This window comes from Melopsittacus undulatus, chromosome 6, assembly GCF_012275295.1.
Source record: "Melopsittacus undulatus isolate bMelUnd1 chromosome 6, bMelUnd1.mat.Z, whole genome shotgun sequence".
Lineage (NCBI taxonomy): Eukaryota > Metazoa > Chordata > Aves > Psittaciformes > Psittaculidae > Melopsittacus > Melopsittacus undulatus.
Window position 1 is genome coordinate 17,229,410 of NC_047532.1, and position 27,266 is coordinate 17,256,675.

The window sequence follows — 27,266 nt, forward strand, 5'->3', positions numbered from 1 at the left end:
AAGTGCTGCTGAGGGGCTCTGTGGCTCAGGAGACAGGCAAGGAGGCAGGAGCCCTGGTATTGCTAAATGCATTAGAAACATGTCCGTTATGATTAGACATTTACCAGCTATTAATCACAGCTGGTAACTTGATTTCATCTAAATGTGTTGAGGCACCCTCTGATCTGGGCACCACCTGCTCGATACTGAGTAGTGGAAAGGCAAGGCAAGCTCTGCATCATATGCCTCTTCCCATGGGGGTGCACAGGTGACTGATGGGGCTGAGATCTCCCTTATTCAAAGGAAATCTATTTTTTCCTCTTAGAAAATGCTTGCATTGACCTGCACGAGCACAGCACAGACCCCATCCTGCACAGCTGATTCAGATGCTGCCATCCAAATTGATGATGAAGGAACCATGTATCCAGGTGGGCACAGAGCCGTGTTTCTCCTCTCCTTGCTGGATCATGACTCATTTTCTTTGTTTTTATAGCTGTGCTTCACTACATGCACTTACCTCCCTGCACAGCCCATGCAGGATGGCTTGAGCATGCCCTTTGGATACTGGAGTGGAGGGTTACATCCCTATGGGCATTTTTAGCCTTCTCCAGATGAGCATCCTAACACCAGACAGAGACATTAACAGTGGGTACTGCTCTCCATTCTTCTGGAGGTGGTTTAAAAAGTTATGGCCATGCCACATTATGTGATAGTAACAAGATGGATCAGAGAAGCCTGGACTTGCTCTTGGAAGTAAGATCCAGCCTTGCTGGATATTTCCTTTCCTTACCACAGCCAGGTCACTGTGGTCCCAGGGAGACCTTTGTGCATCAGTGCAGTATATATAACCACAATAACCCAAAGTCAGAACTGGCTTTGTTACTAAGGCACCTTTATTGCTGGCGATGCTGTCAAGGGGCAGGAGCAGCCTGATGAGCAAACAAGCTCAGGCTGTTGTAAGACCAATCACATGGCAAAGTGGGCAGGATGACAGGGCTCAGGGAGGGTGGGAAGCCTCCCCACACCAGTGTAAAACAAAAGTCTGTCCCCTAAATACAGCAGTGCAAAATCAGCCCTGAACTGGTGCACAAAGGGAGTGAGGACTCAGCCATGCCACAGCTGGGCTTTCCAAAGCCTTTGCTCCTTGTTTGGCTTAGACCTTTAAAATTGACCCCAAGCCTCCTGATTTCACCACATGTTGCCTCACAGACCCCCTGCATCCTGGATGTGTTGAGTCTTGGTCACATCTAATGTTACAGAGAAACTGAGCCCTGCAGTCATTTCCAGCAAGCAGTGCCTCCAAGGAAGGGCTGCACCAAGGTGTTCTGGCACATCTGGGAACCATCACAAAGGTCTCTGTCACTGCATGGTTCTAGTTTAGACAAAAACATGAGGTCCCCTGAGAGAAACCAAAGCCATGCACTTCCTGACCCTACCTCAGCCGAAATATGCCCATAGAAAGACATTAATGGTCAGCAGGAGAACAGCATTCACATCACAAACAGTCTTCCACGGATGCTTTTCCTCGATGCTGGTGAGTTTCTGCTCCAGGGCAGCTTTCTCCTCCCGGGACAGGGTGGGCTTGGGGCCGGTAGGCAGACCACAGAACCACAAGTACAGCATTTTCCAGCAGGGAGGCTTGCCTGTTGTGAGAGATGGACCAAAAACTGGGTGTTATCATCTGCCCGGGACTCTTCCCTCCCTCCTTTCACTAGTTTGGAGGTGCATCGACCAATGTGGAGTAGGGTTCAAGATGCACCTTGCATGGGAGGTGCCAGATGATGACAGGAGATGGGGAAGGGAAGGGTAAAGAGAGCTTTCTGGTTCAACCATGTACAGCACAGCCTGATTACACTCTGTTGATTGCAACACCAATCGTTCATTAGTTAATTAACAGACCTCTTCCCCCTCCTCCCTGACCCAGCTTCCATCCACTTTCACGAGCTCCTGACAGCATGATGGTCCATTTAGAGACATCGTGGCTTATTCATTACACGTGACAGCTTTGTCAGCCCTGTGCCGTGTGTATTTCACTGCCTGTTCTTTCCAAATATAAACTTTTTGTGAGATGCAGAATGTCAGAAGGCCTTGTAAAAGGTGTTACCTGGGAAAAGAAACCTCATTAAACTGTCAGCTGCTGTGTTTCACATTTCCTTCCCCATCAGTACTAATTACCAAAGTACCAAGACACTTGTTTATAAGAATCCGAGCTAGTTAAGTGAGCTAGGAATTGATAAGCAATAATAAATAACACTGAATGGCTGCATTAATCTTAAACCCAAACGCACTCTACTGGGTCAAAAAAGAGATTTCTTTAGTTGTTCGTTTCTCTTTAGAGTGGCTGTGATTGGTACCAGTGTGGTTTGGGTTGACCAGCAAAAGGAAGCAGCAAAAACATCTTATGTATATACCTTTCTTCTGAGATCTCTGCTCTGTAACCTTGGAAGGTTAAGCTCAAAACCAAAAAGCTGCACTTTTGAATGGGTTTGCAGAATAAACCTCTGTCCACTCTGAAAAGAACTTGCCTATGTAGCATCTCCTGCTACTGTTCTGTCTCGTGACACCTCTTTGAGTTCATTTGACTCTTTGCCTTCTTACTAAGTACCCTTGGTAGGACACACAGCTATTTAAGCAATTTGGGTCTGAGTTGTAACCATGGCTTATATCCTAAGGGAAGATAAAATATATTATTGGCTTAATGTAAAAGAGGAAGCTAAGGCTTGTGGATTTATCCTAGGACATCCACGAAGTGCACATCTGCTCCTAGTGTCTCATCACCCCTTTGGGCCATGATGCTATTTTGATACAGTACATTACAGCAACACGGGGTGAGCTTGGCCCATGGAGCCCACACAGGGGTAAGGAGGAGGCATCTCTAGCACATACACAAGGGGATTGTCTCCTATCAATGATAAGGACATGAAGAAGTGCCACTTTAATGTGCTGAAAGCTGAAATTACAGAGCCTGCCACAACTTTTGTAGTGCTAGTGGTAGCTTTGGTTATGCCTGCAGTAGTGCTGTGGATCTCCTCATGAGCATATTGGTGGGACAGACAGATAGATGCAGTATCATGGCACAAAGTCCCAGTGGCAATAGAGCAAGGAGCAGTGTCCCAGCAGCACAGACCTCTACCCTCCCAAGGGGTGTTCATAAGTAAGTGGCCACTGACTCCCATTTAAGAAGTCCAGCGCACCATTAAGTGTGAAGGTCTTAAATGCTAACACTGTAATGTGGGCATAACTGGAATGGGGTAGTTTGCATAGGTGAATAACTTGTTCTAGGGAGGAGGAAGGAAAAATCACTTTCCTGAATCGTTTTCTTTTTTTTCTAGGAATGGCATCTCTTCTGAGCCATTCAGAGGATTGTAACATTTAGATGAATGCTAGGAGAGACACTGGGAGGACCAAGAACCACAATACTTACATTTGTCACATCCTTATAACTGATATACCATAAACCCATGCCCCAATTCCAGTGAATGTAACAGATGGCCTGTTATGAGCTTTAGAGGGACTTGCATGAGATCTTGGCTGTGCACTCACGGGCGCATGATTGTGTTTGTTCTGAGTGTTCCTACCTGCCTCCTGCTTATCGCCAGGATCTGTGCTTTCGACCAAGTCACTCTCTCCATTGGCTGTGTTGATCTGTGCTGCTCCACTCTTGTCATCCTTCAGGTCAATGGCAGGTGCTTTTCTGTGCCTTGTCCACCACGTCAGGGAAGCGAGCTGCAAAGTGGGACAGAGAACAAACACATTATTGCCTATCATATCCAACCTGGCATGCCTCTTGTCTCCCTTTCTGGGGGTGCAGATCCAAGATGGTGCTGAGAGACCTGTTCCGGGGTCACAGTTGTTCACCCGCTTTATCTCACTTCCCTTGTGCACAGGTCCCCACACTCTGGGAAAGAAGACTGGAGCCATCCAGTTGGAGCTGAAAAGCTGAGGAAAAAACATGAGTTAATAGTTTCTTTCCTTGTATTTTTATACTTAACCTGTTCCATCCCTGTCTTCACCAGGAGTAACCTTTTAGGGTTTCCTCTTTGCTAGGGTCACTTGATTGACATGAAATAAAGATGATTTGCATCCAGAATGGCAGCTCTCCAACAGGGAAGGGTAATGAAAGCAATTAGGAAAAAAGCAGCAGGCAAAATAACCCTTTCTGGTTACAGTCAATCACAGACAGCCATGGTACCCTCAGCAGAGAAAGAGCAGTCAGGTGTTAGCATGTAGGTATATGGCTATAGGAGCACGACGCAGTTATATGGCCATGGGAACACTGGTGTTTGAGCAGCTCCTTCTCTGGGACTGAAGGATCTTCTGTCTCAATTGTCATTTTATAGGAAAAGAAAATCCAATGGGAGCATTAAACCCCACAGCTGGGACAAGGGGTCTTCCAAATGAGCTTATGTCAGGGCTCTAGTGGGAAAAGCAGCAGTATTGTGTCTGTTCTATGACTGCATGTACGTGTTCAAGAAGTGCAACTATGGGGACAGACAGAGCCATAATATGGTGAATATCAAGTCACAATTCACATGCAGGATTACACCATACATTAGACCAAGAGAGATAGTTAAAAGTATTAAAAAGTCATCTCTGGGCATACACAGTAAGACTTGGCTGTTCAAAAGCCTTTCCTCTCTTTTTCCTCTATTGGGCCAAGACAATACCATTACCTCTATCTGCAGTCTGTCAATGAAGATGATGGAAGATGATGAGCAGGCTGCTGTGGCTGCAATCTGCTTTACAAAAGCAGGTCTGAAACTCTTCTCCTCCCTGGGAAGCAGAGAGTGCACAGGAGGTGTTAATCTTGCAAACCTCACAGTGGTCCTTTTGCAGCTGTGGGATGGAGTTAATCATCCCAGGGGCTCCAGTGTGAATCTAAGCCAGTCCTGCTGCTGCTCTGACTGATTATGGCACACCAACACATCCTAACCCCTGTGTGCTCTGGCCAAGGATGATGCTCATCAGTCCCATTGGAATGCTGCTACCCAGGGCCGTGGACTGTCCCCCAGCTCCAGCCCATCAGAGGAGCCACAGGATGGGACCACAGCAGCAAAGCCACAGTGGTGACAAGAGGCCAGGTGAAGTCTGGTGAGCAGCTGCCTCCCTGTTCTGCCCGTATGGAAATGAACATCTCAAATGGGTCACTTACAAAGTAAAGTGATGTCCCTGATGCATGAGTTTAATTCCTGACTTTTATACACACAGATCTAGGCAGGAGTTTCCAGCTGACACAAAATGTTGCATAATTTCCAGAAGATTTATAGCTTTATTTAAATCATTTTCAACCAAGATGAGCATTGGGCAGGGCTAATCTTTCTTGTCACGATGTGCTAAATTGCTTTGATTTGATGATCCTCATCTTTTGCAGGGATTTTTTTTTTTCATTTTAATCACTTAGGAAATGTCACTGGAACACAGCAAAGTTTCAGGCTACTAGAGGATTTCCAGAACTTTCCTTTCTTGTCCCTCTTCTTCCTATGTGTCTCTGAAGGACTGACTCTTTATATTGCTGCTAAATCTGCAGGGGCTGATGTTTACTTGTGACTCAGACCCTGCCAGACAGGAGCAATTTCCAATTGAAAGCAGCATAGGCATACAGGTAACCTCATACACATTAGCCCACTGACCCAGCCAGATGCTGGTACTTTGACCATGGCCAGATAAAGCAAACCATCACCTTAGAGGGCTCCGTGGTGATGCAGCACAGCAGCACTCAAACTTCATGCTCCCCTGTGTGGGTTTTGGGTGGCTGAATTCCCTCAGTAAGTCCCCCCTTTCTCCTCTTTGCCATTGCCAGAAGGATGCCTGCTGAGGCAGAACGGCAGCACTGTGTGGCCATAGAGGCCACTACAGAGATGGGTATAGTTCCCTGGCACAGACCCACAGAGGGATAGGGATGGGGGAAGCAGATGATGGCACTTGTTCTGCATGCCTGGAGAAAGCAAGCAAATACATAAATAAGAACTGCTGACAGGGGAGCTGTGTTAGCGTAATTGACTTTGTCCTTGGAAATGCTGCCTGTGCCTGCCATGACCAAGAGCAGGGGAACAGGGGGTAGCTGCTTGTCTGGTCCTCTAGAGCCCCGTAGCTCTGCTCCCCACTGCAGAACCATGCATGGGCACTGCTCGGGGAGCCCTGTGTCCCCCCCCACCTTAGTCTGCCCCTCTCTTAGTGCCTGGTTCCCATAGGAGCTGAGCGTGCTTTGCTATTATAGCACTAAATATGATGTGAGACCTTCAGCTGCAGCATCTCAGAGTGCACGGGGTGGGTTCAGGCCAGCCAAAGCACTGCTGGGCTGTACACCTAAAGGAGTCACTGACACCAGACCTCAAGACACAGGGAAAACATCTCCGACCCCAAAGTACATCATGTGGAACTGCCAATCCATCAGCCTGTCTGCATGAGCCCTGACCCCTAGGGATGTCACCTAACTTGTGTAGCGCTCGTGTTTTGTAGGCTGCTCCTCTCCCTTTCCTCACCTCCTATTCTCCTTGCACAAGGGAGTTTGCAAGAGCTCAGCAAAGTTTTCCTTTTGTTGTTTGTAAACTAGAATAAATCCTTCTGTTCCAAAATGCCATCTGGCACCTGACAGTTGTGTTTCAGCTTCACAGTCTCAAATTTAATTGTAAGCTCTTTTGCAAGGCTTTCAAGGACGGTGTGACACAATATGGACTACCTACAATGAAGACATATGAACTCGGGAGCATACCAAACAAATTCCTTGCATACTTGTTTTCCAGCACGGCATCAATCACCACAGGGATGGGAGAGTGTCCAAAACAGCAGGAGAAAATGCTACAGCTTGCAGTTCTTGGATTGTAATTCATTTAAAGCCAGACACATTAGCTGTACCACTAACATCAGATACAAATCTCTGTTCTCCTTTTGCACATTTACTATCTCAAAAGCATTGAGATTCAATATTTAAAGTTGTCCAGTGTGGATCCTCAGCTGGTGTAAAGTGGCATAACTGTGCTCAACAGCTGCTCCTGGTTTTTGAAGACAATGGAGCTATGCTGATTTACATCTGCTGCAGGAAGATCTATCACTCTATTTCCTTGGCTTTTACTTTGGTGGTTTGTTTTTCTTTTCCTTTTCCTTGACAAAATAAATGGTGTAATTCCTAGCTTTTATGTGATGTCTTTCATCATTACACCTCAAAGCACTGCACTGGCAGAACTAGTTCCATGCAATCTTTAGGGGGGAAATGTCCAGGGATCATAAAGTGAATTGACCAGTACATGGGACTGGGAAGCACCAGAGCTTCAGGTATCCTCAACCAGGACACCCAATACCAGCTTGCCCCTCTTATCACCCATGATAGTGGCTCTTCAATACAGGTTTGCCTGCTTGCAGGCCAAGCCCCAGCAGCTAGAACAGCCAAACACAAAGATCAAGTGCTGGTTTCTACCCAGTGTTAGGGCCTGCCACATCCATCCTGATTTCCCAAAACCTTCCTGTCCTTGAGCCATCTCAGCACAGCCACAGACTAGCTTGGGATGAGGAGACAAGCCCTGTTTGCAGGACACCATGAGAAACCATGGTCCAAACCTACATCTGCACCCATGTTTAAGGCTAAAGTTGGGGTGAGTTTGAGGGAAAAATGAGTAATGCTGGTTTTAATGCTGCCCACTGATTCATGCCACACAGGCAATAACCCAGTAATGTCAGCACCTACTGCAGCTTGAGACCCACACCTTCACTTTGGTTGTTCTCTGAGGAACAAGGTCAGAACTTTCCTGTTGAAATTAGGATAAATAGTAGAACCTGAATGGAAATCAGAGTAAAACCAAAGAGGAGCAGACTCTCCCAAGCTACTGAGCTAGGGGAAGAGGGAATTAGCTACCACTGTGTGGCACAAATTACCTGTCAGCCCATATCATTGTCTTTGTGGTAAGAAGGTCTTGAAGGCAGGGGGGCACATGGGACACGGATGGTCATCACTATCATCAGATGATTGATTTATCTGGGTCTCTGTGTCCAGCCTCTCACTGCCACAGGCACTATCATTAATTCTCATTAGATTTCTTCAACAGAACCATTAATACAGAGGTCAAGCACTGAGCTCAGCAGTACGTGGGGTCCATTGCCTACTGAAAGGTTATCCTGAACCTAGAAAACTTCCCCCAAAATGCCCAGCCTATGTTTGTTCATGGCAAGCTCTGCCCCTTTAGGAAGCTCTCCTCCCTCCCTGGATCTCTACATGTACCTGGTGGGGCAGTGACCACCTCCACCAACTCATCCTTTGCTTCTCTGGGATAGCTGCACACAGTTTTAGACAAAATCCTATCCTCCCTGACCATTCCATTGGCTTTCCCTCCTGGACCACTTCCAGTCCAAATCCACCTCTTCTGAGCACTGGCTCTATAAAGACTATGTCAAATAAGGTTCCATAAGCCCAGCACCTATAAACTCACCTACTGCTACAGAAAATCTCCACTAAGGAATCTCTTATGCTCATAACCTGTCTTTCCCTGATGCTATTACAGTACAGCTTCATCTGGACCTCTCCCTTCTAAAATGTGCTTTAAATGCTCTACCTCCAAGGTCAGACTAAGTCTGGAGGTGCTGTGGCCAGCTTCTTCATTTCTTAAGCTGCTGGTGTGATGTTCACTATTTGCCAGTGCTGTGTTAATGCATCTTATCTTGCTATTGCTATGGGCAGGGAGCACTGCACATGTTTAGTTATCACAGGTCAGATGATGAGTGGAAACTCATTAAACCACAGTAATTAATTGCTGGCAACCATCTGGCCACCCCTGAGCAGCAGTGAACAACGTAAGCAGCAGAACTAATGGTGCCTCCTTGTCAGTATTTCTCTCTCCCATGTGGATCCTCTGATAGCTAATAAAAGCTGAGACTTTATCTCAAAGCAGACACAAAGACAATCTCCCTCTCCCTCCTTCTTCTCTATCTGGGCACCTGCTTTCATGTAATCTTTAGGAGCCGGGTAACATTCAATCAAACATTGATGGAACTGGTTAATGCTTTACAAGTTATGAGGAAGCAACAGATAGAAAATGCTCTGATGGCATCGCCTGTGTTTCCTCATGCAGTTAGACAGGAAAAAAATAGGTCTTTTAAACCTTTCCAGTAACCTTTGTTTGGAGGTAGATGGCAGGATTTGTTATATTGACAGCTGCTTTAAAACTTGGGGCTGGGAATAGCTGCTCTAAGGTCTTATTATATAAAGCCTCCCAACTCTGCACCACTTTAATGTGTTAAGTAAAAGAAAGTTGTGCCTGACTCAAAGTTATTAAATGTAATTGAGATCATATTGGGACAAAATGTTATTTTCCTAAATGCCCATGTTGCAAAAGATATTAATCTTGTTTGCCTGCAAGACTGATGCTGGCTCTGCTGAAACTGGGTAGATGCTACAATTAGATATATTTAATTCCTCCTCAGCAGTGCTCTGTAATGCAATTTCATCTCCTTCCCCTTCTCCTTTCCTTTCTCTTCCAGCTATGATGGGCTGTGGTGTCTGCCCAGCTCTAGGCACAGCATGGGAACTCACACTCAATTTGGAGCACTCAGTGCCTCAGGAAGCATTAACACTATGCAACCTGGGGAACAGAAAGCTGAGGAGCAAGGGTTTCTTCACAGCATATGCATTACACACCATTTCTTAACCATGGGAGGAAAAGAAAAGGACAGATTTCAGACATCTTTTGGAAACCAAACGGGGGCTCTGAGGAAAGGTGCCACTGCACATCACTCACCTTTTCCTCGGGGATCGGTGGGGTGCAGAGACTGATAAGGACAATGACAATCGCAGTGAGGACACAGAGGATGAAAGCAAAGTAGAGGTAGTGCATGTCCTTTAGCACAGCTGGCCTTCTGTCCTCCTCACCACAAGACGGTGTGCTATAAATAAACTCCATGATCATCCGAACAAGACCAACAGCTAGCCCGAACATGAGGCCCCAGAAAGCACCCTGAGAAAAGGCAAGTGTAAAGAAAAGGTGACTGCATGCTACCTTTGGTTGAAATTATCTTCCCCTTTCCCTTTCCTTCCCTTTCCCTTCCTTTCCTCTCCCTTCCCTTTCCTTTCTCTTCCCTTTCCCAAGACCTTTTATGCCTGATGGAAACCCACACTGACATGCATCACAGGAGGATATCTTCAGTTAAAAAAGCCCTCATTTTCTCTTTCTGCCCTTGAACATGGAACAGATAGAGCAAAGACAATGCAAGAGTCTCCTCCTAACAACACAGCCCCAGCTAGAATGACACATCACCCCTAAAGTGCAGAACAACTTTGCAACTTTGCCTTCTGTGCTTTCAAATAAGCCTGCCAAGAAATACCACTTGCAGCAAACAAACACATACACTAGAGGCCGGGCTAAGGTCCACCTATGCATGCCAAGGAAGGTCTAATCGTTACACGTTAGCTGGACTGACTTTGAGTTTGGAGTCTCAGACACTGAAAGGAGAGTATTTCTTTTATCAAATCAAACTCAATATGTACATTAATTGGTTGTTGATACTTTACTTACAGGCTCATTAATCCTCTTGCAGAAGATTGCCAGGATGAAGAGAGCTGTGATCGGTGGGGACAGATAGCTGGTTATGGACTGAATGTAGTCAAAGAGCTGGCCACTGTTGGCCGACTGAATGATTGGGATCCACAGAATACTGATGACTATAAGGATGAGGATAATGACTCTGGAAGATGAGGATAAAACCATATTAGCTCTGCAGGTGTTGGAGCACACCTGAAAATAAGTTTTTCAGGAAAATTTCCAATTGTTCTCAGAATTTCCTAAGAAAAATCCACATAAGACTCCCAAGAAGAACCTTTCCCTGTGTGCACAGGGAAGAAGAGAGATTATTCCCTTCTAGAAAGTTAATTCAAACAATTCCCTAAGTGAACTTCACAGATTTCGGAGTGAGCTGAGCTAGGGCTTGCCAGTCAACATGCATGAGAGATCCACAGGGCATGGTGGCTCCCACAGTGGGCTGGATCAGTGCAAGCCTTTCAGCCTGGCATGTCCTAGAGAGTGACATGTTCTTTGAAGGACTAGCTCTTTGATGTAATAGAGAGAGGGAGCTGAAAGCTTGTGGAAGCATGGAAGCAGTCTCTCCGCTACCTTTCCAAGCAGAGAGGATGTTTAGTCTAGTGCCTTTGTCAAATTCCAACTCATTTACTGCTTATTAGAATTGCTTCTGTGGTCACAGGTGCATAACATAAACCTCCTTCATCTTTGCCCTGTATGTTACAGAGGTTTCTCCGTATTGCTGAACAAGAAGGAGGTTCTTCCCCTCTCACTACTCTATGGTGGTGGAGTATGAGATTGCCTGCAGCCCTCAGCCGCCCCACAGCGAAGTTTAGTACTTAATGCTCATGACTGGAGAGCAAAAGCACCACAAATGTTCCGAAAACAGCTTAAATTCTGCTGTCAGGAGGAGAACTTTATATGCTCCTGATATAATGCAGTACCAAAGCTTGCTCGCAAAGGGCACTATAACTTACCACAGCGACAGAGAGCTGGGAGGCCCAGCTCTGCACTTTTCCCTGAAAAAGAAAGGAGTAATTGCAATGCATCACTCCTGTCTGATGCAAGAATAACATGTTCTTAAAGACCTCTGGTGGCAGCGACTCCAGAGCTCCTTTGGCTTCTCTAAAACTTAAATTGAACTCAGTATTTATGTTTAGACAAGAGAGAAGCAATGATCTGCATAGCTCAGTGGTATGCTCAATGTTTCTCTTTGACCAGGTCTGTCCGAGATGAAGCTGGAAAACACAATGCTCTTTCCCAGGCTGTGTTCCCACTCTGTATTTTAGGCACCAGATTTTCCTCAGTGAGCCCAGACTGGAGAATGTAAATGCTGCCCTCGAAACAGATGATGAGAGCAATGAGACATAGAGAAACGTAAGGACCTGCCCACAATCATCAGCTCCTGCTCTGAAGCCTTCCTGCGGATCCGCTGCCAGATGTCTATAACGAAGAGAGTACTGCTGCTGTTGAAAATGGAGGTGAGGGAGCTCATCAAGGCTGCCATCATCACAGCAATCATCAAACCCCGGAGCCCTGGGGGAGCAAAAAAGGGAAGGGAAAATCAGGATTAGACCTTCAGCCTCTCAGTGCTGCCTTTTCATCCTCATGTCTGGTGACAGCATCCTCATTCTTAGGATGGATAAGGGCAGTCTGATCCCCCCCAGCAGCACATGGCTCAACCCCACCTCCACCTGTGTAAAGGTTTCTCACCATCAGGCATGAGTTCTATCACGAGTTTGGGGTAGGCGATGTTGGAACAGCCCACAGCAGCTCCACAGACCCTTTTACAGATGTCTGGGTCCACACAGCCCACTTCATCTGTAGAAGACAGGAAAGGAACAAGAGGTCAGTGCAAACCCTGTGGAGCCATAGGCAGTTTAATCCAAGGGAACAGATCTTGATGTCTTGTGTGGTTTTGTACAAATTCAGCTAGAATACAGTGAGAATGAGTGGAGCTGGAGAATGCCTTATATCATCAAATAAAGGTGAAACTTTGAGATGACATCCTGCAACCTGTTCAGGGTACAGATATAACTCTCCTGGATGTTGCATAATTGTAGTCCTTGGTGATTTGTTGTTTGTAGGAACTGGATTGTTTCCATGAACCTGTTACCGAGGATGTTGCAGGCTTATTCCTGTTTGAGGAGACTGGGAGAGAGGCATTTCCCTCCAGGAGCAATCCTCTTAACAAACAGAGGTATTCTTCCCGGGAAGTGGCATGCTCTGGAGAATCCAGCAATGAGACCTCCCTGGGAGAAAACAGGAGGAGACAACAGGAAAACAGGGCTGTTTTCCATAGTCCCCCAGGAATTGAATGAATCTGTGTGGGAGGCTGCTAAGACCCTCACCAAACACCTAATGAAAGTAGTCTATAGGACCTGAAGCACAGCCTCACGACACTCTCTATTCCATCTCAGTGACTTCCTCCAGATAGACAAATGCACACAATGTCCACAGCAGGGAGCTATATGCCTTTAATGGCAAAAAATGCCCCACATGGATACTTCCAGTGACTTCCACACTGTGGAAGCACTGGAGGTGGAGAGGAAGGGCACAGGAACACCATTGTCCTACAGAAATCTATACAAGTGTGCCTGCAAGACAGCAGTTTCTGGGGTGCAAAAGTGCTGGTGAACCTGTGTGGTGTTAGTAATCATGGCAGGTATAAAGCCCTGCAGAAGGCTTACCTGGGTAAAGAGCTCTGCTGATCATTCCTGGCATGACAATGAAAAACATAGGGAGGATTTTCAGATATCCTCCCAGCACAGATCCACCTTTTGCATGGGAGAGGTTCTTGGCAGAGAGAGACCTCTGGACTATCACCTGCAATCAGTGCAGAGAAGGAGCAAAGAGTAAACCAAAAGCACTAAAGAGAGAGCAGGATCCATTCTGTCTCTGTCTCTTGCTCTCATGGATGACTTTCATCCATCAGAATCCCAGGGTGTTTTGTGTGCCAATGGCAACTTTCCCACCTCAGTTGACTGCAGCCTGCTGCCACTGCTCGGAGCTTGGTGCACAGGCTGTAGGAGAGGGCAGCATGGAAATTTCCTTTATTGAAATTATTTCAGCCTTGACTGAAATGAAGCCACCCTGAGGACTGGAGACCGCAGCTGCACAGCAGCAAGAGACAAGGAATGGAGCAGGCTGTAGGTGCTGTGCTTAGAGTTCCAGGGTAGGTTTTCACTGCACAAAAGCATCGTGTCACAAGAAATAGAAGTCTTCCTTGTTTGTAGCTTGGAAATGAATAAGAAACATGAGAGCTCCAGGAACACGAATGGCTTGTCTGGAGGTCTACACAAGGTCACTGCAGAGCCAGCTCCAGATCCACATTTTCATACCCTTGTCACACTAACTGCATGAAGACTCCCAGGATGCACCAGCCCACAGTGGGATAAAGAGGGAAGAAAACCACCTTTTCTTTCTGCACTAAGAATTGCACAGGATATTCTGGTCTAGACAAGTAGGAAGGCAGTAACTCCTCACAGTGAGACACAGTCATGTTTCAGCTCACAGATCCACACACTGAGGATTGGACTGGGAATGAACGTGTGGCAGTTTGCCTGCAGAGGGAAAGACATTCTTTACCTGGTCAGTGCACCAGGTCCAAAGAGCCAGCACAGAAAGCCCAAATATAAGGCCAGGCCAAGGAATGTCTCCTGTCAGTGGATCCCTGAACAAGTGAAAGGCATCCTCACGTGGGAGGTGACAGGTTGTGTTTGGGACTATGACCTTTGGTGTCGCTGTGCTGTATTTCTCCTGCAGTCCTTCATACCAGCCAACCTTTTCAAATCCTGAAAAGAAAAAGGCAGTGATTTAAGGCCTGGCTCATCCTGCAGTTGTTTCCTTATCTGAGACTCATAATTACTTTTATTTTCTCCCATCTTCCTCTTATCTCCTCGCTTTTCATTCCACCCTCACTTTTGGCAGTTGAGATTTCTACAGGACTCAGCTGGATTGTGCCCAGAGTCCTTGTGCTTTTAACAGTGCATCCTGGAAGAGCATCAGTGCAGGAAAACTCCATGATCCTAACCCCCACAATGTCCTCAGCTTCTAGTCTTTGCTCATATCCCTCCAAGAGCTAAAGCAGGAAGATATGACATGAAAAAAGACGTATCTGTATCTCTGTTTGCCAAGAAGGCTCAAAGCAGAGACTGATGATGGTCAGTTCCCTGGTGATGTCTCATAATGCCCAGTTACACCCAGAAGATTCCACAGTAACTCCCAAAGTAAACAGCAGAATTACTCCAGATTTACATGGGCACAATGGGAGTTGAATTTGGCTCTGGGAGTGAAGTGTTGCAAGCTCTTTACCACTCTTAGTAAAGCCAGTCAAGATGAAGTTAACCAGAACCTCTCCTCCACAGTTAGCAAAAAGGATGAAGCAAGTCTGATGACCTGGTAAATAAGAGTTGTTAAAACTCATTTCTGCAGCATACATGAAAAGGTGAAGTACCTTGGCACTGCACATGAAAGGGTGAGGTACCCTGCTAAGGTCTGATGACCCTGGGACCATTAAACTAGTGTATGATGCCACTGTAGGTTCCCCTTACCTATGAACATGAGGACGAAAGCTCCCAGAACCATGATGAGGGTCTGCAGCACATCTGTGTATATCACTGCTGTTAAACCACCTGTCAGCAGAACCAAAGATAACAGGCAGAATGCATCACCATGCACAATGCAACAGGTGCCTCACCTGGGAAAAGGATTTCCTTGGCCCCAGCACTGTGGTTTCAGGACAGACCCAATGAGAGAAGCTGGCATTGAGCTGGTCCTCAGGAGCCTATAGGTGTCATAAGCCCTCCCATGAGGAATGGCCTGAAGGGCTTTTCCATGCTCATGAGAGGACTTGGAGGCAGTTCAAGCATCTTAATATCTGAAGTTGCTAATGTTGCAAAAAGAGAAGATAACAACAAATATGGGCAGTGGTTATCTGCACAAGGGGAGTTGGGAGCCTTCTGTAGTGATAGAAAATCCCCTAGGAAACAGTGATGCTCCCTCATACCAGTTTCCCTTGGGTGAGGAAGAGAGAGGGGAATAGTCAGAGATCTCCAATAGCTGGGAGTGACAAGGCAGGTACTACCAGCAACCAGGGGAATCTCTCCCTCAGACCAGGACCCAAATAGGGAGGAGAAACTTCCATCCTATGTTCCAGTTTATAGTGTTTCATTTAGAATCAGCTATTTACCAGCTATGGTGTAGACAGCAGTCACTGCTAGCAGGGCCACAGTGGACAAGTAGAGGTTCCAGCCCAAGGACATTTGGATGAACAGTGCTCCGGAAAAAATGTCTGTCTGGAATAGAACAAAACAAGCCCAAGGGCAGTCGGGCGTTAGTAGAGCTTTGTGCAAGGGATATGTAATAAAGCAGCCTGCAGCCCTCTGCGGCTGAAAGCAGTGACCAAGGAGGACACCATGAAGGTGAAGAAGTAGAGAAAGGATGGGGCTGTTGGCTGGGAGCCTTCTTGTTCTCAGAGTAAGGAAAATCATCCCTCCAGTTCTCAGCATCTGGAAGCTGAGGGAGCAGGGGGGTAAAAAGATCAAGGTCCTATGCCAAGGGTCTAAAACCACATCAAAATAAAGACTCTATGACAAGCAGCCTTTATGGCATGCAACCCTCACTGGCACAGAGAGGTACTGGTGGAAACTGACACTCCTTTTGCTGGCTGTGAAGAAATCCATGGGGAGCAGGAGTCCAGGAATCCACGGGCAGACACAGGAGGGAAATGGGGGCAAATAGCAGAGACCAGGTTCTTCCCAAGACTACATCTTTGTGACCGAGTGGCCAGGAGGGACTCGTGCTTGAAGCGCCCTAAAGAATCACTGATGCCTTGTGCCATAATTTATTTATCTGGACGGGTCAACACCTCACGTTCCTATCCATACAGTTCAGCACACCAGAATGACTCCAGAAGAACAGGTTATACCTGCCGAGGATCTTACTAGAAATACACAAACCCTCATCAGTTTTGCTTTTTCTGAACCTACTGGCAGAGATAGTGAAACCAGAAACTGAGCGAAACCTGGAGTTATACAGATAGCATCACTGAAGGGATATGGGAGATATTTGTGTTGGGAAACAGATTTGAAGGACACCTGAAAATCTGGTGCGGAGTGAGCTACAGGTAAATACATTTGCCAAGGGAGACAGAAGGGATGGGGCAAGATTTCTATTTGCTGTCCCTGAAATAAACACCTTAAAAGCAAGCACCCAGTGCAGCTCCTGACCCTGTGACAGGACAAACACTGTCAGTACACCACAGGAACCACTGTATCTTCTGTGATTTGACTTCCCAGTAGGACACACAAACACCTCTGTAGCCATGCAGGATCAACACTGTTTAATGAGATCTCTGGTTTCCTCTGCAGTGCCCTAGTTGCTAACCTATGCTTAGGCAAAAACACAGGGAGGAAGATCCTTCTTGTAGCCACTGCCTGCTGTCCAGCCAGCCGCTAAATGAGCTCTCTACAAACAAAAGCACTGCCTAACAGAAAGCACCTGCTATGCCCATAAACTGCACCAGCCACATCCATCAGCCATGCATGAATTAGCTGCACAGAGGAGAAAGCACCGAGATGAGACAGCAGCGACTGCGGCCAGGGTGCTGCTCTGTGAGGCACTGGCAAAGACTGCTCTGAGAAGGTCATTTTGAAAGACTGGTCTGCTTTCACCATGTAAATTGGGTGTAGCTGTGCACATCGTGATGCTGGAGAGAGCTTACTCCTCATAGGTAAAGCAGCTTCAAGTGCCTCTTTGCAAGACTTCATCCTGGGCCATACTTCAATCCGACAGAGCAAAGCTCCTGGAGGCAGAGGTGACATAACCAAGAGATGGCCACTAGAAGAGGAGATTTATTCCATCCTCCCATCCTGGAAATCCTCTTAATTCACCTCCCAGGACCTGAGATATAATAACCCTGTGAGAAGAACCCTGAACAGAGCTGCTCATGTGTGCCTCATCTCCAGTCAGTGTCTTCCAAGGCAATTTGACATCTAAATACGTCAGTAGGATCTAGGGAAAACTGACTTGCACTGGCCATGGGACAATCAGCTGGAGACAAAGGACTGACAATTTCAGTCCCTGTAACGGAGTCTGAAATACAGCCCTCTTCCTGCAAGGGCACAGGTAGTTCTTAACAAATCTCTTATGTGTAAGTTCTGCCTGTTTACTAATGGCATTTAAATGAAGATAAATACCCAGCAGCTTGCACTGCTTTTTGGCTACCAGCAGGGTGCAATGCTACAAGCAATGCAGGGAAGATGATGAGGTTTTTCTTAAGCTACAACCTACCTCCCTTTCACCATACCCTCTTTATGCAACAAAAGTGACAGAAAGAGACATATGGATGTCAGTGTCCAATTGCAGATGGGTCATGAGTGGTGTCCCTTCAGGGTCAGTGCTGGGACCAATCTTGTCCAGCATCTTTGTTGGCAACATGGACAGTGGGATTGATGCACCCTCAGCAAGTTTGCTGATTGCACTCAGCCTCAAGAATAGCTACAGATTTATGATAACTTAGGATAACTTCAGATAGAATAATGCTGCAGTTCCCCTGTTTCTATTGCCTAAGCTTTGATCTGATAGAAGAGGAAAAGCAGGCAGACAGCTTGTGGTACTTGCACTGTTTAATAAGTAGCTGCCATGGCCCTGTAAAGTTCTCATTGTGCACTGCTGTTTAACAAGGGTTCTCTCTTAGGATAGGTCTCCATGATCAATACAGAGGCAGGTATTTACTTAAGCAAAGCCTCATGCTAACACACTGCTACTGTTTCTGATAGCTGAGCTGGTCTTTTCAAGGACATCGGAGTTATCTCTGAGAAGCCCTGCAGGGTACCAGCATGACCTACCCCTGCCCTAGACACAAGGGTGCTCTTCAGTTGGGTACATACCGATATCTTGGTGAACATATAGAGGAGCAGGGACAACACGGACATGTAGATTTGTATCCTCTGCCCTCCAAACCTCTTCTGCAGGTACTCAGGCATGGTGACCACTCCTGCTGCGATGTAAACAGGCACAAAGATCCAGCCGAGAGCCAGAAGTGTCCAGGTAGCCTGTTAAGGAGACAGAGAAACTAAAGGCACGCGATTCAACACATGGGAACATCCCTCTCCTTTGTTATTTCACTGGGCATTGTAAGAAAACAGAAAGGTACAGTGCCATCCAATGTATTTGGGAAGCAGTTTGTCTTTTTCTCCCTGCTCAGGAGATGAGAGGACAAATGGAGGCGTTATTACAATATAGTTATAAGTTTTTGAAGTTGTCCTCCTAAACTGTGTGTGTCTCAGTGTGTCACATCCTGTTCCATCTGCTGGTCTCTTTGGTGAGGATGGTGTATTCTGTTACTCTCGCATTTGGTGGCCTTTGAAACCACTGATGCTGTGGCTGTGAAGAGTTAAGTGACTCAGAGAAGGATGGGAGCATCTGTTTGTTGCTTGATTAGCAAGTGATGAGGCTGAGGCAGCAGACTGTCCCTGCGAGGCATAAAAATAAGCAACAGACTCTGCTGAGATGTTCTCCTTGCAAGCTGACGCAGATGTGCCTCTGCCACTGATAGATAAAGGGGCAGCTCAGGTGCTTTGCCACAGGTGAAGGGTCTTTTGGAAGGTGTAAAGGCATCTCCCATCATGTATTTCTTCCCTGAAACCCAGCAAAATGCCAAACAGGAGTTCTTGAACATAAATAAAAGCTTGTTGGATTATCAAACCTTATCTCCTGTCTGTCTCAGGCCATTCCCTTTCATTCAAGCACTTTACATTTGTCCAGATTTTACTCTGATCCATTATTTAAGTTATCAGAAATGAAACTGATCTCTGTGAGCAGAGATTGTGAGTGATCAAGGAATAGGACCATGGATCCTGCAGTGGCAGAAACTGGCTTAGGTAAAAGGTGCTCATATGATCCCTGCAGCTAAGTAATGTCCCATGACAAAAGGAGAGAATAATGGCATACCTAAGGTGCCTTTCCAATCTGGAAGAAATGAACTCATGAAGTTAGATTTGCTCTGAAATACAAACTTGTTCCTATGGGCTTCTAAAATGACTTAAATAGATTTACTTCAAGCACAGCGATATTGGTGTGTGTGTCCTACATGCACCAGGTTTAACATAGGCTCTGTTTGCTTCTTCTCAAAGGACTTATAGGTGATCTTCATGGTTAAGTAAAAAACCCAATGCAGTGAATAGATATCCCAGGAAAGAGGTTTTTGTGGGTTCTGCCTGTGCTTGGCAAGTATCTGGCCCTATTAACAGTCTCTGCTGATATAGACAAGAGATTTAGAGTTAGGTGAGTGATGTTTATTGTGAGGCTGGCACTAATCTCACTCCTCATCACTGCAGCTGAGAAATTCCATTAGCATCACACACAAAGGACCTGGTTTTCATGCTCTCTGCGGTGACAGTGGCAGTATGCTAGGCCACTTCAACAGGCCAGAATGAGACCTGCCTTCACACCCAGATGTTCACCCCAGAGACAGGGGAATGCGGTGTTGCTGATTCTCATGGCTTTACACTGAATGTAGGAGCACAATCTGCTGTTCTGCACATCCCCTATACCCAGAATCCTGTGATGATCCAGGCATCTTTTCAGCATTCATCCTCTTTTATTTATCTTCATGAGTGCAGACTGAAGCTTAAACATATGGGCATGTGTTCCTGTGAAGTTCAAAGAGCTAACAGTTTTAGTGGATTCCCCTTAAAGTCAAATAAAGATCTCATGTTTTTAAGGCTGTCTGAATGTCTGGAACCTTCTCTCCTGAGGCATGAGAACTTGCTGATACTGTTAGCATCTGATTTTGGAGACAAACCCCCAATCCCTCTACAAACGGTGACACCTTAGTTGACAACGTAAATAACTCTTACATTCCACTCGAAGCCCCCAACAGCAAGGCCCCCAGCTGCTCCAGTGCCTGCCAGGCCGATGAATAATCCACTGCCCACATTGCTTGACATCAGGGATGCTCCAATCTGAAACACATGGCACAGGCACAAAATCCAGAAAGTCACCTTGAGGAACTTCTGTATCATTTTCCCAGGTGCCTCATCTCCTTGTAGCTGGGTGCTATGGAGAATTGGGTTTTCCTTCTCCCTTTAAAGAAAGCTATGTTTCTCTATCTTACAGAGAGTGTACCTGCTCCATTCCACATGCAAAGCTTAATCTCAGAATCGCGGTTCACTTTGTCAGTGGTTCTCCTGAGATACATGCTTGTTATGGAGCATACGGTGGGGTAAGGAAAGTCTGGTGACAGCCACAAACACCTCAGTGTCCATGAAACATGAAGGATTTCTCCATTGCCTTGTTACTGAGCCAGCAACGCACCTTCTCTAACCTTGCTGACCCTTGCTGTACCTCTCTAAGTCTTGCAGTGAGCATGCATGTGGTGGTTCACACAGCCATGGTGATAGGAGCACTCTCTTGGAGCTCCTCCTAAGGGAGGACACTCCTGAACCATAGCAGGGATGATGTTAGAGATGTGAGGTGTCCCTGCCCATGGCAGGGGGGTTGGAACTGGATGATCTTAAGGTCCTTTCCAACCCTAACTATTCTGTGATTCTAAAGGAAGGCCTTTTGTGTTTACTGTCTACACATAGGTTTAAAGATGCTCAGCTCTGCAGTAAGCTGGAAAATGCTAATGCCTAACGTTAACTGTAGGCTATGGGCATGGTAGGGTGTCCCTAGCATGGCTCATTGACACCCTAATTGGAACAATGCAAGCACCAAGGCACTTTAAACAGGGCAAAGGCTATCTGACTTAATTAGCACGTTGATTTGGCACAAAGCCTCACCTTTCTGTGTGCCAAGATCAAATCTCTGGCAGGGTCAAATGAAAAGTCACCCAAAGGACAAGTCTAGCCTTTTTGTCTCTGGATTGCTTTTAGACACATTAACAACAAGGAGCTTTTCTCTCCTTAGTACTGCTTCATGAGAAACAAGGAATGATGCAATTTGATCTGCTTCTCACCTTTGAGAAAGGTAAAACATTTATAGGGCATCAACACTGATTCCTGCCAATGGCTTTGCCTTCTTGTCTGAGAAAACCCTTGATTAGAGAGCTGGCTGCCACAACGTGAATTTGCAGCTGAAGTGGTGCTCTCAGGAAAGGTGAGCAGTTTTCCTGATGTCTCTATCAGACACAGAAATACAGAAGCTACATTGCACAGGAGCAGCAATGCAACATCAGGGCTTAGTGGAGGGTGTCGAACACACAGCAGAAATCTGTCACCCCACTAACGAAACACATGTAAGCCAGTGATGTACTCAGGGGGAAGACCACAAGGAGCTGAGCCTGCAGGAGTGCTGCAGAGGCAGAATCAGCTCTGATGAACAGAACTGGGAAGTGAACAGCACTAGAGGTGGCTCTGAACCAAGTACGGTAAGGCAGGAGAGCCAAGAGCTGTACCAAAGAGCTGTACCAAACAGACCCTGTGATCACCTTTGGATGGAGCCAAAAGCAGTGGGAATGTTTTGGGGGTTGTTTTTTTTTGTTTTGTTTTAAAAAACAAAGAGCAATATTGTGGGGAAAATGTTCCATTTTAGTTTCTTTTAATTTCCCTCCTCCAAATTAGAGAAAAGCATCAAGCTAAAGTTTTTCCCTGAGTCACTTGGCTGAGACAGAAGTGTAAAGAACATTTAAGAGATAACAGATTTTAGAGAGGTGTATGTGTTTCTGATGGAAGAGGTTGACAATTTAACCTAATGAATTTATGGGCAATGTACATCCAAAGTTAAAAAAAGACAAAAATACAGTGTTTTGGTTTAGAAGTGCGTTCTGTTACCCATGACTCACTGGAGAGATATATGGTGCTGGAGTCTGGCATTGGCTGAGAGGTATCTCTATTCCTGTGGTGTTTTTATTCCTTTCAAACTTTAAACTATCTTTATATGTACAATTCACACCTAAGAAAAGGCATCTCCAATAGATTTGCTTGTTCTTCATAGTGAAGATTTATACTTTGGTGGTTTGAAGTTTATATCCTTTACATTGTTATCCAATAATCCCAACTTCACTCTAAATAGCAAGGGCTCAGAAAGTCCTGGGCTTTGCGATTATGTTTTCTTCAGTCTCTAAATGATGTTTAATGGATAGCACATTCCTAGATTACCTACTGCTCTCTTGGCTTGGGGACAACAGCATCTTTGCTTAGTTGGGGCCAAAGAGTTTCAAACCCAGCTAGGCAGTCAGTGTTCCCTCACTTCCATCAGTGTGAACATTTTTACTGCTGCTTTTAGCAGAGAAATGAGGTTGAAAAATCCTGAGGATTCTGAACTATCCTTTTGTCCCAGCAGCTCCATGCTATAGCCCATTAGCAAAGCTGCATGGGGTGATTCCTGGTGGATCCTCTTTGTCTAAACACTACAGTCAAAATATGCATGGACTGGGGCCCCTTATCAGACCTGCCCTGCTTACATCCAAAATTGCTCTCAAACCATGTAAAACAGAGCGATGCATTTTACTCACAGGCCACCAAGTCATGGATCGTCCAGCTAGGAAATAGCCTCCAACAGTGCTCCGGCTTGCTCGTATCGATGACTGCAAGCACAGGAGAAAGAAAAGCATTTTCCTCCGTTCACCCACCCTCAGGTCAGATCCAATGCTCATCCCAGTATCCCTGAAACATCCCATCAGCAACCTCTTGCACCACCCTAGCCCTATTCCCTTGGGTGTCACTGCAGTCAACTGGCTCACCCTACTCCCAGCAGCACAGGTAGTGCATGGCTCTGACACAAGCTGAAGCAGGGCCCCTGTGAAAGACATCTAATTCTGAGAGACCTAGGCCTTTGTCTGCTCTCAGCCATATGAAGATCAGCGTTTGCAGCTCCAAGAGATGCTGCCCACCTTCTGATGATGGTGTGCATTAAGAGGAAGCGTTTCCCTCTGTGCTGTCCAGCACCCCTGGCAAATACCTTCAGGACACAGGGGTGAGAATCAGAGGACAACCTTGTACCCCATGGGATGCTGTAAAGTACTGCAATTGGGCATGACATGCAAAGGCACTCCAGGGCGACTAGCAATGCCATGCTGCAGCTCCTGCTGCCTTGCTTCCTCCCACTGCTGTGGATTCAGGGTTTCCAGCAGCCCCACACTCATATGGCCACATCACACAGCTCCATCTGGGAACTGCATGAGAACTGCAGGGGTTCCGAGAGTGATAGGATGTCCATAGGCCAGCCAGTCCCTCTGATGTGGCTGATGCTGCCTGTGCTTGCTGTTTGCAGCAAGCAGGAACTTGCAGTTAGTCACCACAACACCATGGTTTGCTGCACATGGCAGCAGCCAGAGTGGTGAGCAGCACTGCCACCAGGCCAGGAGAAGCCTGAATGTCTGGTCTCAACATCAGCTCCAAACACTTTACTGTGTACCTGTAAAGAGTGCCAGGCTTCACCCATTATTTTTACCCCTCTTTGTTCAGGTTTATAATAGCCCAGCTTTGGAAAGAAGCTGCTTGTACCTATTTAATGACTTCCCTTGAATGAACCAACTGGGAAAGATAAAACACCTGAGCCAACCAGAACAATACAAGTCTCTATGAAAGAGGCTTTTGCAAAGCAACATGAATAACTAGCAGCAATCTTCCCAAAGCTGTTTAAAGTCCCATTTCAGTCTTCTCCACCCCAACCCTGCCCACTGCTGGTGTGAGACTACCTTGCAACACAGGAGGTAGATATCTCCAGAACTCCAGGCAATGATCCCTTGGTTATTCCCACGTGGAGGTGCACAAGGAGGTCACTGTCACCCCCAGACTTCAATAGGATAACAGCATGCACAGAGGATGCCTTCTTCAGGCAAACACCTTTGTACCCAGGAGGGGTTCAGGGAGGGTCAGAAGCTCTGCACTTCAGGCAGACCTAAACCCAGTCACTTTGGGGACTCACCCATATCCCAACGGTGAGGACAAAGGCGAAGTAGCAAACCACGACGATGACGTCTGCCACCCCCAAGGCTGCTGTTGTGTCCCCCAGCAGCACGGGCAGCTCTGTGGTGGTCGGGGTCTGCTGGCTCATGGCTGCAAGTGAACTGCTGATTATCCTTCTCACACTGGACTTTGGTGCACGTTCGTCTTCATTGCTTACCTTGTAATAATTAACAGCAGAAGGTGTGAGTGGGAGCAGGACCCAAGCAAGATAGTGGCTAATGTTTTCCCAGCAGGAGCTTTGGCTCCGTGGTTCATCAGTGAGGACCTTTCCCCATAGCACTGTGGTGTGAGCATCCCTTCCAGGTGTTCCTGTGTCCTTCACCAATGGTCCCCTCTCCTGCCTGCTTATCCATTGGTGACAGCCATTGGGATGGCAAATGGAGAAGTTTCACACTGCCTTTCCCCCACCCCTCTTTTACACTACTTTCTCCAAAGCATCCTATAGAAGAAAGTTCCTCCTATAGGAGCTGCCATAGAGGGAGCTGGTCTTTCTTCCTGGTGCAGGTGGTAAGGATACCAATCTGTGCAGGATGGATGCAGCACCTGCACTCAACCCCTGGTGCAGGACCAGCCACATGCAAGGGCACCGTGCCCTTTTCATCACTTGGTCCAGCATGTGCTGGGATACTCCATGCTGCAGCAAGACCCACAAGCCCCATGGATGGCCAGCAGACAGGAGCATGTGTTACACTGCACATTCACTTTGCAGATAGCAACAGAGGGAAGTGCATGAGGAGACTGATGAGTTTTCTGGGCAGGCTCTGCAGCATCCACATGGCCAGCAGCAAGGGGTTAAGCTGCTTTTGGGACAAGTGGAGCCAGTGCCAGGTCACCTACATGGGTTGAAAGCAGCAGTGGCAGCAGGAGCAGCAGGTTTGGGCTGGTAGGAGGGGGCCATCTCCTATCACAGCAGCCAGCTGCAAACCACAGCTCCTCCTCCCCATCCCACCAACTGCTTGGTGCAGTTGTGCAGAGTCATTTCTCAGTGGTGCAGCATGTCTTGCACAATGGGACACCTCAGCTGAGGCCACCAGCCCAGTTTGGAGGCAATGTGGGGACCCTCCAGCACCAGCCCCGCTCTCCTTGACACTCTCAGCACTCTGAATCACACCACCTCTCTGTTCTTGTGTTGGGATGCCTTTGAGAGGATGGCCAAGGGTTTGCACAGCCATTACAGAGCTGGCTGTAGGACCCAAGTCTTCTGCAGGTCCTCCAAGCAGAGCCATCTCTTATCTCCTCCACCCTCCACCATTCATGGTCACCCACCCCATAACATCAGTTGGAACGGTTTAGACTTAGGTGAGCTTTGTTTGTTACAAGGAAGGCAACAGAACCTCTCATTTGGCTTTATCCTCCTCTCTCCCAGTGTTTTCTTGCAAGAGCTGGCTACCTGCTCATTAACTGCAGTGCTAAAGCAAGGCCCCTGTCCATCCCTGCTCTCCAGTCTAAGGCTCTCTGAGAGCAGCATCTTCCCACAGCCTCATTATCCACAAGAGGCTTTTCAAGACTGAAATGCTCCAACACATTAGAATTCGGTTAGCAGAATTAACACTCTGGAAGCCTAAATCCCCAGGTGCAAGCAGACAGCTCTCCCTGCTGATTTACACTCACCCACACTCTTTTCCCTCTTCACACCGAAGCACCCGAAACCAAAAAGACAGTCACCTAATCCTGAAATGCACTGAATTCCTGACCAGGAAGCAAACAGAGCCGGTATATCCAGTCTTTCCAAATGAGGAATCCTGCCCCCTGCGGGGAGCCCGACCCAAAGCACTTGTCCACCCTTCCCCATGTAATTACTATCTGCAAACACTTGAAAGCTTGCACCCCTGGAAAGTAAATACATCTCATAAGCCATTCCCAGCAACTGTGAGCTATCACAACATGAGATTGGCAGGGTGCTGTTGGGTGATATCACACCAACTGGATCATCCCAAGCCATAATGGCCAACCCCATTGCTGGTGAGCTAGGGTAGGATGGCAGTGGCTGCACTTCGAACACGGACCATACCTCAAGTGCATGTGCATCAGTCCCCTCTTCACTGCTCAGCAGTCCTGTGGCCCTCGTGCCTTCAATCCTGTTGTGGCTGGGGTTGCTCCACTCCTTGGGGCTGGCTGCAGAGGGGCGCTCCTCCCACATTCCCCATGGGATGTGGCTGCTGTCCCTGCCCACAGCCGCAGGGATGACGCATGCCAGTGTTGTGTGACACTCATGCTGGCTCCCAGCAGGAGCTCTGGATGAGAAGTGGGGTGCACAGTGCGAGGTGCATGGTGTGTCCCAACAGCAGGGCAGTGCTTATCTCCCACTCCATGCACTTTGAAGTCAATATTGGCAGCTATTCCAGCCCTGGGAGAGGTGGCACTCCTTGCCCTGGGAACCGATGGGGGAATTCATGTGCTCAGGAAACAATACACATTCAACACAGCTGACAAACAAGCAGGCAGGCATTGGAGTGAAAGATATTGCAGCAATATAACCCCAATAGGTGCCCATGGGCAGATGTCTATTGATTCAAGGGCAAACAACTCCTTTGTTCCTGCTCATTTGCAGGGGGCCTGGCAAGGCACCTTGAATGCTCTTGTTAACTGCTATAGCAAACCCATCTTCCCCAGCAGCAGAGCACCTCAAAGCCTCTTGGTCATGTAGGCAAAGCAGAGTGTTGCTTCCACAAAGCTAAGGGATGGGTTGGCTTATGTTATCTGTGCTGGTGGTAGCAGTGGTGGTGGCAGAAGTGCTGGGCATGGTGGGGAGGAGTGAGCTGGGGAGCAGAGGGCACAAAGAGGTTGTAGGGCATGCATAGGCGCTGGTGGAGGTGTTGGCTCCTGGAGGCAATGGGCACAGAGGGCTAAGCTGTGGAATTCAGATCTCCAT

General features: G+C 47.1%; 1 protein-coding gene across 2 annotated transcripts; it reads right to left on the minus strand.

The window, feature by feature from the left end:
• Positions 1-850: 850 nt before the first annotated feature.
• SLC5A9 (solute carrier family 5 member 9) lies at positions 851-26,523 on the minus strand. 2 transcript variants are annotated; one of them, XM_031050763.2, is made up of 15 exons: positions 26,406-26,523; positions 24,354-24,551; positions 22,939-23,010; positions 20,342-20,446; positions 18,371-18,535; positions 15,670-15,775; positions 15,032-15,112; positions 14,067-14,272; positions 13,169-13,304; positions 12,192-12,299; positions 11,864-12,014; positions 10,479-10,647; positions 9,705-9,920; positions 3,558-3,705; positions 851-1,622 (listed from the first exon to the last, which is right to left on the minus strand). In XM_031050763.2, the coding sequence occupies exons 2-15, from the start codon at positions 24,480-24,482 to the stop codon at positions 1,417-1,419; spliced, it is 1,998 nt and encodes a 665-aa protein (XP_030906623.2). In that variant the 5' UTR covers positions 24,483-24,551; positions 26,406-26,523; the 3' UTR covers positions 851-1,416. The 2 variants fall into 2 exon arrangements, with proteins under 2 accessions (XP_030906623.2, XP_030906624.2); XM_031050764.2 differs by lacking the exon at positions 851-1,622 and adding an exon at positions 4,653-4,752 and having other exon boundaries at positions 3,573-3,705.
• Positions 26,524-27,266: the final 743 nt, after the last annotated feature.

Bases quoted from the DNA above. Each gene is read 5' to 3' on its own strand.
- SLC5A9 (XM_031050763.2), bottom strand. From the start codon at position 24,482: ATGAGCCAGCAGACCCCGACCACCACAGAGCTGCCCGTGCTGCTGGGG. The intron at 15,776-18,370 runs GTATGTACCCAA...GTTCTATTCCAG, and splicing joins ATATGTTCACCAAGATATCG to ACAGACATTTTTTCCGGAGC. The intron at 15,113-15,669 runs GTAAATAGCTGA...TTCTGCTGACAG, and splicing joins TGCTGTCTACACCATAGCTG to GTGGTTTAACAGCAGTGATA.